The following is a 12,296-nucleotide window of genomic DNA, read 5'->3' on the forward strand; positions in this document are numbered from 1 at the left end:
CCCAAGGCATAACTAAAGCCCAAGGCAAGCATTTTGGCATACCCACACACACACACATACACACACAAATCAGCCGTGCTAAAAGATGTGCGAAATATTCACTTGTGAGCTCGTACGCAATCCATAAATTTGGCCTCTGTAAACAGAAAGCCAATAAGGAGCAAGAAGGCAGAGAATGTGGGGACGCCCATGGAGCTCAGCGGGGCCTGTACTGCAGACGCACAGATCTCCTCCTCTTCCAGGAGTTCCTGAGCGTCCCGAGAAAAAGGGGCTTGCCCCCCACAACCCTGTCAGTTTGGACTGGGAGTCTTGCAACAGCACTGCCTCCCTCTGGTTTGTGTTTTAAACATTTCCTCTGTCCCACATCAAAGCCCCAAATGATGTGTGAATTCCATTTCATGGTCTTTTATTTACACAGTTTATTATTGTTTGTTTGTTTTTTTTCTGTTTCTCTCACCCTCTTTTCTTTTCCTCCTTCCCTCTGCCCTGCTACGGGGGGCCTTCTCGTCCCTTCCTTGACTTTCCTCCTCCCTCCTCCTATCTCTGTCGACCTCCGTTTTTGCTGCACTGTCTTCCTCTTCCCTCCTTCTTTGTCCAAAACTGTTTTTCCCAGCCACCACCAAAGCTGCCGTCACCGCTCATCCTGTCACCGCTGCTAACGCTTTCCTAACCTACGGCTACACCAACGGTATGTGCCTCAGAGACTCTTCCTGCCTCCCCACCCCACCCCACCTGGTTGTCTCGCCTCTTTATCAATGCTCTGGTGCAAAGTGTCAAGTACGGAGGAAAGAACCTACAAGCAATCCCTCTCCCGCAGATCCTGGGCTTCAGAGCTCTTGTGGCATTCTCTGCAGGCTGTGATAGCTCCTATGGGGACAGCCCAAGCAATATCCAAGGTCACTGCTGTCCATGACCTTTCATGGTCTCCTAGGACCCTCGTTCAGATGATGCCTCGGAAATCCAAAGCGTGTGAACCTCTGAAGAAGGGACCCATGTGTTCTTGAGAGTCCATGGACAGTAGGCTCTTCGGATATTTCCTGGGTTGATCCAAAAAAAAAAAAAAAGGATATCACAGCCTGCAGAGAATCCTTGGATCCCAGAGAAGCTACAACTGAGGATTTAAGGGTTGCAAGCCTAGAACTGAAATCCAGGTGTTCCACTGGAAGGACTGGGGAGAAAGGAACCAGCAATTACTGCTGTGAGCTGAGCTTCTATACCAATTAGAAGCGATCACCTAAACGGATTAAAAAGATACCACGATGACCTACTGTAGGAAAAGCTATAATTATGCAGGCCATGTTTGATGGTTCGTAGAGGGTGGCAAGGATTTCTTTGCTATTTTACTCTCCATCTTCTGCTCAGTAAATAAAAGACAACAAGTTGCCCATCCTAGCCCTGAACTAAAATGGCTTGTGTTACCTTTTTGGTCGCTCTAGCCTAGCCCTGAGCCATACTAACATAACTGCCCTCCCTCCACCTCTATCCCGAACTACAGCAGGATGAACAATGGTGACGGCTCCTCTACGACTGTTCAAAAGCTGGAGAGAGACATGTACGTGAACACCGTCACAGTGCATCACTATAAATTGCGATGCAGAGCTCTAGAGGTTACCTCTGTCCTGGAAAAACAGGATTTTCTACAGGCTGTGTAATGACTTTTTTTTAGGCCAGTGTAAGAATAATCAAAAGATGGGACCTGTGGGGTCTTGAAAACTCATGTACTGCAACCTTTTTAGATTATAATTGTGTTGTAAGGTTTTACTAAGGGCAAGGCTGCAGAAGCAGCTAATAAGTGCACTGAACATATTCTTAACACATTTTTAGGCCAGCAATGTACACAAATCTATACCAGTGTTTTGATTTCAGACCTTGAAGGAGAGTAGGGGGTGACAACAATTCATTCATAGCTCCCTGTCTCCCTCTCCTTCTCTGTCCTCCCAATGCTTGGTTTCCCCCCCACCCCCCTTTCCACCGCAGCCTCCTGAAGGCAGGTAAGTGCTGTAGCCTAGGAAGGCAGCTGCCAGGAGAAGCCCACAGCCAAGGAGTAAAGCTCTGATCCTGGATGCTAAATAAAAAGGAAAAAAAAAACCCCTTAAGAGCCCATCCTCCCACTTCCATCAGTCAGTGGCTGCAGTGGTTGCACCCCTCATTCCATGTAGCATTCATTCTGCTTGTGTCTTCCTTTGTGTGCCCTGCCCTCTGTGCTCCCCTCTGATTTGTCTGCTGACATGCATTCGTTTTGTCTATGCATCGTGTTCTGTGCGTTTTCACGTGCTGTGTTTGTCATCCCTTCTTTTGTTGTAGGAAAACAGCTGGATGGGGCGGTGGAGAGTAATCAGAACAAAGGTAAATGTTCGATGTGGAGCAAAAGCGCTTCCCCCAAAAGCGCCACCCATGCCAAGGCCTCCAAGCAGACTGTCTATGGCTTTCTTTCTGGGAACGGCTCAAACGCTAATCAGGCCAGAAATAAGATGGGAGACTTGCAAGAAACAATAGATGCTGAAGGAAGTGATGTCTTTAGTTCAGTAGAGGGTGCTTCTAATTCCAAGCCATTCCTGACCAGCGACTGAACATGGTGTTAGTTAGAGGCACTGTTCACTCTGAGTCAGTACTAAATCATTGCCCTAGAATTGTGTTAGGGGGTGCTCTTCCTACTGAGTCACTTCTGAACAATGGAGTCGTGCAGAAGAGGATGACTCTCGACCAATTGGATAATAAGGAGGCCCTCTTGTCACAACAGAGCATGCATTAAACAGGGCTCGCATCATGTTCCCACAACGCCACACTCTGGGGTAGGATGTTTAGACACCAGGTGATAGCTATGGGACCCCTCCTGCTGTTATGGAACTGTATTTTGAAGACAGTTGAGTACCCTTGAGTATAGTGCCTCACTGCCATCTGGTATTGGATCCCCCACCATTAAAATTCATTCCCTGATACCATTTGTTGAAAAAGAGTGCCCTAACCTGGAGCAAAAACATTTTCCATTTATTCTTATATTCACACACAGCCAAATTGTAAAATAAATTGAACTGACCAGTTGGTCTGGTCTACATTGCCAAGAATGTGTCCCAACTGCCAGCTGTAGAAGCATAACCACTTGTAGGATATTGCTCCTTATCCAAGTCAGTCTTTCTTGTTTTTCTTCTTGGTTTTCTATCATATCCTCTATATCCACCCCATTTGAACGTTTACCTACTGAATTTCCATTTAACAGTTGTACTATTCAAATTGCCCACCATGTCCGCAATCTTGGCATTATAATTGACTCAAATTTATCTTTGACCACAAATATTTCCTCATAGTAAAAAAATCCTTTTACAAATTTCTTTTGTTAAAAAAGTTAAAACCTCTACTCTATCCCTCAGATTTCCGAACAGTCTTATAAGCACTCATATTAACCAGCATAGATTACTGTAACTCTCTTTAGCTCAGTCTTCCTAATAACACCATTCGCTCGCTCCAACTAATTCAAAATACCGCAGCCTGTTTGTTAACCAATACTCTCCGTTGCGAACACATTACCTCTATTCTTCGATACTTATACTGGTTACCAATCCATTATCACTTTCAATATAAAGTTCTGTCCATAATTCACCACTTAATCTATAACCCAACAACTGTATGGCTCTGCACTAAGATTATACAAACCGTCGCGGCAATTACATTCACTGGACAAATGCTTATTAGAAATACCTACCATTAGAACCGCTAGACTTGACCTAACATGTAGAAGGGCCTTCTCAGTAGCTGGCCCCACCCTGTGATATGCACTGCCTGAACATATTCGACTCATCTTCATCACAAAAGAATTTTAAAAAGCAATTAAAACATACTTATGTTCAATCGCCTTCAACTGCACCAAACCTCTTTAACTCCCTTCCTTACCTGTTCAGTTCTGACATTCTAACCATCTACCTCCCCTATTTTATTTTTCTATATTTTATTAATTTATTTTATATTGTATTTTGCATTTTATTTGACATTATATTTTTATCATTTTATACTGCCTTTGTATTTTTTAGTTACTTGATACTATTGTAAACCACTTAGTTCATACTTTGTCTGTATAGGCGGTACATAAAAATTAATAAATAAATAAGTTCTCACACCCTATCCAAAACCCATTAGCCCCTGCCATCTCATCTTATCTCTAAACCCTGTAGCAATCTAAGCAGCCACCAAAACCAGTAGGGCTAGTGACTGAACATCAGACTATCACCAACATACTGGCATTGACTCAGTTGTGTTCTGGGGAGTTGTAGCCTTCTGGTACCAGCCTGGCTACCATCATGACCTGTAGTGGTGCTTATTTATGCTTCTTTAACCACACCTTGTTTTTTTCCTTATCCTTTCACTTATGTTTCCTTATCATGGCTGCCACTAACCTACCTGCATTGACACAGTTGATTTCTGGTAAGTTGAGGCTTGTTGGTACCAGTTTGGCTTACCCCATGGCCTGCCGTGTCACTGGATTTATTCAGCCTCTCCGCCGTTTTCCTATCACTCCATTCCACGTTTGACCCCAGCATGTCTGGATTCCCTTACAAGTGCTGGCCTTCCACCACCTCCATTCATGGACTTTGATTCTTACAGGAGCTTACTTAATTCAGCATCCAGGCAAAACAAGCGAGGCTGTTGTCCAGAAACATCGCTAATGTTTGGATTTTAACCCATGGTCTCTCCATGCAGATCACCCCAGCCTCTTTGGGAAGCTAATTCAGCCAAGCCACTGCTGTTAGAGTTGCAACCACTATTCTGTTCAGGTTACTCCAGGGTAGTTAAGGCTTTAACCAGCCAGGATTTACTCAAGTCCGATGCATTTGTACTTCCGTTCTCTGAACACTGAACCGCGTTTTCCTTTCTTTGGCTCTGCAGATTTCATAAGCCTGAGCAAACACTCAAGCCTCCACTTTCATTTGCTCTACCTGTCACCCCCCTCACCTATATTACGTTTTACCCGCCCTCACCACCGCACTTTGGGCTGAAGTTTTCAAAGCCATTTACCTGCATAAGCCCTGTTTCGTGTATGTAACGGGCTGGTACAAAATAGCCCAGGGCTCTGTGTGTGCATATTTATTTATTTATTTTTATTTTTTTCTATACCGACATTCTTGTAGAGATACAAATCATACCGGTTTACATATAAAAGTACATGCATGCATACCCCGGTTATGGGCATGCTTTTTCACAAACTGCAGAAAGGCGCATCAGGGAGGGGGTGGTGGAAGAAGGGGAGCAGAGTTGGAACTTATGCATATTTTTTTTTTTATTTTAAAGCGTATGAGCATAAGTTAACCTCCACAAGTTAGGCCCTCCGAAGAAGTGTAACTTTGTGCAAGTTCATCTGGGAGCCAACTGGGTCGATTAACCAAGCATTTTCAGATGCATGCAGACTACAGCCCTACCCACACAGTCATAAAATAACCCTCCCTCTGCCTATCCCAAGCGGGTATAAATTGTGCCACGGGTTTGGATGCCGCTGCCCGTAGGCTATCTCAGGCATCCACCACCCTCTCAGCAAAGTAGTATTTTCTCGTGGTTCCTTTATACCTTCCTCCCTGCAGCTTCATATCGTGGGCCCCCTTATCCTTGAATTTCCTTTTCTATGGAAGATATGACCTTCCCATACTTGATTTAAAACCTGCCAAAGATTTAAGAGTTTCTATCATGCCCCCAGCTTCCCTTCTTTCCTCCCGTAAGTACATTTTGAGCAGCTTAAGCCTCTCTTTGTTGGCTTTGTGTTGCAGGCCTTGTGTCATTTTAGAAGCCCTTCTCTGAACTGTCTCCATCCTCTCAGTGTCTGTACGAGGGTAAAGGTGTCCAGAACTGAACACAGTACCCATGGAGGGGGTGGGGGGTGGGTGAAGCTCTTACAAGTGACCTATACAGTTGCAATATGACTTGTTTTTCCTGCTGATAATACGTCTGTTTATGCGTCTGAGCATACTATGAGCTCTTCCACTTGTTTTAGTACATTGACTGGCTCCCTTGAGCTCATCTGAGATGATTTCACCCAGATCTCTTTGTTTGACAGTTTCCAGTTCATCTCCTAAATGATATGGCTAATGGATTCTTGCCTCCCAGATGCAAGGTTTTACACTTTTTTCACGCTGAAGCTCACTTTCCAAACCCTTCACTATTCTTCCAAATTTTTTTTTAACTTTTTCCACACCTTCTGGCACATCCACTCTGTTATGGATTTTGATACCTGCATAAAAGCGTATTTTGCCCTCAAGTTCCTCGGCAATGCTTGCTAATAAAGATACCGAAAAGAAGTGGCCCCAGCATTGACCCGCTGGACATAGTGCCTTTACCAGACTTTATTTACCACCGCTCCACTAGTTCCTCAGCCAGTTGACAGCTTTCTGGCTCACTCTCATACCATCCAGCTTGCTTACCAATCTTGATTGCACAACAGTCTCAGAAGCCGTAAAGAAGTCCAAATAGGCAACGTCTACTGCTCCTCCCTGATCCACCACTGTTGTTAACTCAATCAGGTTAGTCTGGCAGGCTCTTCCCTTTGTGAAATCACGTTGGCTGGGATCCTCCTTGTTTCCAGGTGCTGCACCATCTTGTTCATATATAGCAAGTGCATAGTTTTGTCCGCTACTGAAATTAGACAAACGGGTCTTGAGTTGCTCACCTCCTCCCTCTCTTTACTTTTGTGCAGCAGGACCACACTCTTCCAGTCCTTGGGAACATCCCCAGTCCTGGAGTACAAGTTGAATAGAGCTACCACGGGTCCTATTAGCACATTCATTTAGTACCCTGATAATATCAGATGGTCATGGCAGAGGTATGAGAATGAAAAAGACACTTCAGGAATCCTAATATATCCTTTACAACCTATAATGGCAAATGATGCAAACATTGTTTTTAAAAATCTAGAACAGATGTAAATTGTTGCCATAAATGTATGGCTTTCTAAAGGCAGATGTTTAAGATACTAAGAGAGTGATTTTTTTCTTAGAGTGGGGAAAAGCTTTCTTTGAAAAAAGCCCTTGGCCCACACAGTTGTGGAAATTTGGTGAACATCTAACTGTTGCCAACAGATGTCTGACTTCCTTACAAACGTTTGAAAATTTAGGAAGTAAAGTCTGCAAAGGAACACATTTAATTAAAAAAAAAAAAAAAGGAGAGTTTTAGCTCCAGTTCTGCAGAAAACCAGGTTCTTCACAGGCCAGGATACCTTTTCCTGGCCCAACAGAAGACTCATCCAAAGATGTACATGAGCTTTCCGGATCGCAGGGTCCCATCTTTACGTGCTCTTTAGCACGGTGAAGGAGCAGTGACCAGAACCATGCAGACTGTTGCCAAGTCCATGGGTACTTCCCTCCGAAAACTGCCTTGGGATAAGGGGCCCGCAGAGATCTGCCCCCGCCTTCCCCGTGAATATCCCTTTCCCTGAAGGAAGAAGGCGTGTAGATTTGAACATTGCAAAACTGTACGCGCTGTGGCCTCCCCAGACCTAACCCCCGCCACCTCTGAGCCCACCACCTTTTCCCGGGGGTGACCGTGGGTGCATTGTTGATTCCCATGCACAGCGTGGGTAAAGGGCTTTTGAAAATGCCCTCTAAAGAAGCTATTCATTAGTCACGAAAAATCGCACAGGATGTGTTGAGAAGATTGGGAGGGAAAGATACCTTTTGAGGCTGAATGCTTCTTTTCTAATGGTGTGGGGAGTCAGGGAGAGGGATTCCATGAAGTTTTATGTTCTTGTTGCATTACCGGGGTATTTTTTTTTTTTATTATTATTTTTTTTTTTTTTTTCCTCATTCTTTTTATCCTGTCTAAGCAGCTAAGAAGCAGGACGGGGCAGTGGCCATGGAGATGCAGCCACTAAAAAGTGCGGAGGGGGGAGAGGTGGAAGAGCGGGAGAAGAAGAGAGCCACTGTCCCCAAGAAGGAGAAGTCTGTCCTGCAGGGGAAACTGACCAAGCTGGCGGTACAGATTGGGAAAGCAGGTAAATGCAAAGGGGGGTGGGGGTGGGAAGGGGAATTAGCGCTCCTCCTCCCCACCACCCAAAAGAATGAATCTGAAACAAACCAGGCACCACTCCTTATCCCTCCCTGTGCCCCCTCCCCCCCACACACACACAGCCTCCTGTGTGATGATTTGAATAGTATAATTTGACAAATTCTGTGAATATGTTTCTGCTGGAAGTTATTCTAAGTCCTGAATTTGGGTGAACCGAGTCATTTATCTCCCTGTGTCTCAACTCTAATCCCTGGTTCTACCACTAACTGTGTGTGTGTGTCTGACCTTAGGGGGGAATCACTTTATCTCCCCCTGCCTCAGCTTTAACCCTAATCCACAACTCTGTCAGTGACTTTCTATATGAGCTCAGGTGAGTCACTTTATCTCCCAGGGTCTCAGTTTTTCTAAGCAGTAATTTATTTATTGATTTTATACACCGTCATTCGGACAAACCATCATAACAGTTTACAAATTAACTGCTATGTCTGCATCATTCATTCTCCCTTTAGAAAGCTTGCTTGCGGTCCAGGTTATTAAAAAAAAAATGGTACTACCGGGGTATCCAGCGAAGCAGTTGCTGCATGTCTTCTTCAAAAGTGCTTTAAAAAATTGTGAAATGTTTGCGTATCTATGTATTTGAATTATTTACAAGCCGATGCAATAATCTGCGTGTTAAGAACCTCTGCGCTGGATTTCTGCACGTGGTTTTAAGGCACAAGTTACAATTTTATTTTTTTTTTAACTCCCCATGCAGTGCGAGGGCACTAAGCAGTTCTCCCATTTTGGAACGCGCATTTTCTGTGTGCAAAGCTCATTGCCACATTGGCAGTAAGTCTTGCACGCAAAAAATGTACATTCAAGAGCAGGTAAAATGGTGCGTTTGGTTCAGCGCATCTTCCTGCATAGGCCTATAAATTAGATACCTATGTGTCATACAATAGATGCAAAGCACCAAATAAATCCAAATAATTATCATTGGAATTCTTCCAGCTGCTCTTTATTTATACATTAATTTCATTCTTTTTCTCTCCTCTTCATGATGTTACGGCTGTGGCTGCTGTGCTACCGCCTCACCACCAGGGGTCCCTCTAGTGCTGGCTTTCCTGACAGGCCCAGTCCATCTCCTATGTCCACTCTATGCTTAGGGTGTGCCCTTATAACCCTGCCTGACAGTTGCCTCGGGGCTTCGGCATCGAGCTCACCTGGGCTCCCTGCTCTAGCCTGCCTTGCCTTGCGTGGCCTTCGGGCCTATCCTTGCCTTGCCTTGCGCGGCCTTCGGGCCTATCCTTGCCTTGCCTTGCCTTGCGTGGCCTTCGGGCCTATCCTTGCCTTGCCTTGCGCGGCCTTCGGGCCTATCCTTGCCTTGCGCGGCCTTCGGGCCTATCCTTGCCTTGCCTTGCCTTGCGTGGCCTTCGGGCCTATCCTTGCCTTGCCTTGCCTTGCGCGGCCTTCGGGCCTATCCTTGCCTTGCCTTGCCTTGCGCGGCCTTCGGGCCTATCCTTGCCTTGCCTTGCCTTGTGCGGCCTTCGGGCCTATCCTTGCCTTGCGCGGCCTTTGGGCCTTCTTCCTTGATTTCCATACCTGGCCTACAGGCCTTCCGTGTGTGTGTGTGTGGCCTACGGGCCTTCTGACCTGCCTTGCCCCGTCTATGGTGTGTGGCCTACGGGCCTTCCGTGTGTGTGTGTGTGGCCTACGGGCCTTCTGACCTGCCTTGCCCCGCTATTGGTGTGTGGCCTACGGGCCTTCCGTGTGTGTGTGTGTGGCCTACGGGCCTTCTGACCTGCCTTGCCCCGCTATTGGTGTGTGGCCTACGGGCCTTCCGTGTGTGTGTGGGTGGCCTACGGGCCTTCTGACCTGCCTTGCCCCGCTATTGGTGTGTGGCCTACGGGCCTTCCGTGTGTGTGTGTGTGTGGCCTACGGGCCTTCTGACCTGCCCTGCCCTGCTTACTGTGCCCTGACCCAGCCTGGACCCAGACACTGCTGACTGCTGCCTGCCCTGACTCAGCCTGGTACCTGACTCTGTTCGAGCTTCCTGTCTCTCTCCACCTGGAGCCACCCTGCTGGGTGGTGTGCACGACTCCTGTCCGGAGCCCAAGCGTAACAGTATGCCGAAGCCATCACATTTTCCAGGGGAAGAGATAGGTCTGTGTCCTGCCGGTGAGTCAACTTTTCACTAATTCAAGATGCCTCCTTCTTTAAAGTTTTATACCTGCAATTCCTGTCAAACTTTGAACTATCCTAGCTATCAGAACTGTCTAGCCTGTGAACTTGTTGGTCAGGAACACTGGTCATGCAATAACTGCAACAAGAAAAATGTTTCTGTCTATCAGGAGTGTTTGAACTGTCTGGCTCCTAAACCAGGGTGGTGGAAATGCTCCTGTCTCCCGTGTTTGTTACCTCCAGGCAAACCCTGCCCCTGTTGTTCTGCTCTAGGACCAGCTGTGCAATTAGAAAAAGCTATCAGCTCTCCTAACCAGTATTCTGTTTCTGGCTCAACTAAAACAGACATTTTTGCTGGCAGTTTGTGGGTAGAAAAACCCAGGACTTACCTGGCCAAGAAGGCTTCTGTGAGACCAGTGCTAGAGCCTCGGGAACAGGTTTCTCTACAACGGAGAGAGCTGATTAACTCTAGCAGGGCTCAGCTTCCCACAGCTGCCAAGTGGACACTAACGAGCACCTTCCCTAGACGTCCTAGAACTGCCTGTGCCTTCTCTAAACTGCTCCTCCAGAAACAAAATCAGGAGCATCAGACTTTGGCTCGAGGTATCAAGCCCACGGCAGTACAATCTGTGTCTTCCATGCACACTACCTTTAACCATGCTACTCTGCCATCTGAACCTGCTGCACTACCCCGAGAAGAGCCTGAGTCTGCTGAACCGGCCCTGCTGCCGTCCTCGGAGGGGTCCGCACCAGCCCTGCTGACAGACTTTCTGACTCTGCCATCTGAGCCTGCCAAACCGGCCCTGCTGCCGTCTTCAGAGGGGTCCGAACCAGTCCTACTGACAGACTTCCTGAGTCAGCCATCGGAGTCTGCTGAACTGGTCCTGCTGCCACCCCGGGAGGGGTCCATACCGGTCCTGCTGCCACCCCTGGAGGGGTCCATACCGGCCCTGCTGACGCCCCGAGAGGGGTCCGAGCCTGCTTCATCGCCCCGAGAGGGGTTCGAGCCTGCTTCATCGCCCCGAGAGGGGTCCGAGCCTGTTACAACGCCCCGAGAGGGGTCCGAGCCTGCTTCATCGCCCCGAGAGGGGTCCGAGCCTGCTTCATCGCCCCGAGAGGGGTCCGAGCCTGCTACAATGCCCCGAGAGGGGTCCGAGCCTGCTTCATCGCCCCGAGAGGGGTCCGAGCCTGCTTCATCGCCCCGAGAGGGGTCCGAGCTTGCTACAACGCCCCGAGAGGGGTTCGAGCCTGCTTCATCGCTCCGAGAGGGGTCCGAGCCTGCTACAACGCCCCGAGAGGGGTCCGAGCCTGCTTCATCGCCCCGAGAGGGGTCCGAGCCTGCTACAATGCCCCGAGAGGGGTCCGAGCCTGCTTCATCGCCCCGAGAGGGGTCCGAGCCTGTTACAACGCCCCGAGAGGGGTCCGAGCCTGCTTCATCGCCCCGAGAGGGGTCCGAGCCTGCTTCATCGCCCCGAGAGGGGTTCGAGCCTGCTTCATCGCCCCGAGAGGGGTCCGAGCCTGCTACACTGCCCCGAGAGGGGTCCGAGCCTGCTACAACGCCCCGAGAGGGGTCCGAGCCTGCTACAACGCCCCGAGAGAGGTCCGAGCCTGCTACAATTGCCCGAGTAGGATCCGAGCCTGCTGTACTGGCCCAGCTGCCGCCCCTGGAGGGGCCTGTACCGGTCTTAATGCCGACCTTGGAAGGGTCCGGACCGGTCCTACTATCGCCTCAAGAAGGGTTACGGACTATTTCTCTGCCCCAGGTGGGGTTTGTGTTTCCCTTGTCACCCCAGGAGGGGTTATGGAAATCTGCACCGCCTCTGCTACCCCAGGAGGGGTCTAACCCTGCCGCCTTGTCCCAGGAGGGGTTATGGACTGCCTTATTGCCTCGGAAAGGAGTTGAACCTGCCGCATCACCCCCGGAGTGGTCTCCCGTTATTCTTGATTACCTCCTGCACAGATGGGATCCAGGAGGAGGGGGAGGCCTTGAGGGGGGGGTACTGTTACGGCTGTGGCTGCTGTGCTACCGCCTCACCACCAGGGGTCCCTCTAGTGCTGGCTTTCCTGACAGGCCCAGTCCATCTCCTATGTCCACTCTATGCTTAGGGTGTGCCCTTATAACCCTGCCTGACAGTTGCCTCGGGGCTTCGGCATCG

At 48.5% G+C, this 12,296-nt stretch overlaps 1 protein-coding gene across 1 annotated transcript in view; it reads left to right on the plus strand.

Moving 5' to 3' along the window:
- The window catches only part of ATP2B3 (ATPase plasma membrane Ca2+ transporting 3), a 200,070-nt gene that overhangs the window by 66,872 nt on the left and 120,902 nt on the right, over positions 1 to 12,296 (plus strand). The window contains exons 7-8 of the mRNA XM_029614564.1: positions 2,305 to 2,346; positions 7,802 to 7,966. Coding sequence (XP_029470424.1) covers positions 2,305 to 2,346; positions 7,802 to 7,966 — 207 coding nt within the window. The remainder of the gene's footprint in view (positions 1 to 2,304; positions 2,347 to 7,801; positions 7,967 to 12,296) is intronic.

This window comes from Rhinatrema bivittatum, chromosome 1 (assembly GCF_901001135.1).
Source record: "Rhinatrema bivittatum chromosome 1, aRhiBiv1.1, whole genome shotgun sequence".
In the NCBI taxonomy this organism is placed as follows: Eukaryota; Metazoa; Chordata; class Amphibia; order Gymnophiona; family Rhinatrematidae; genus Rhinatrema; species Rhinatrema bivittatum.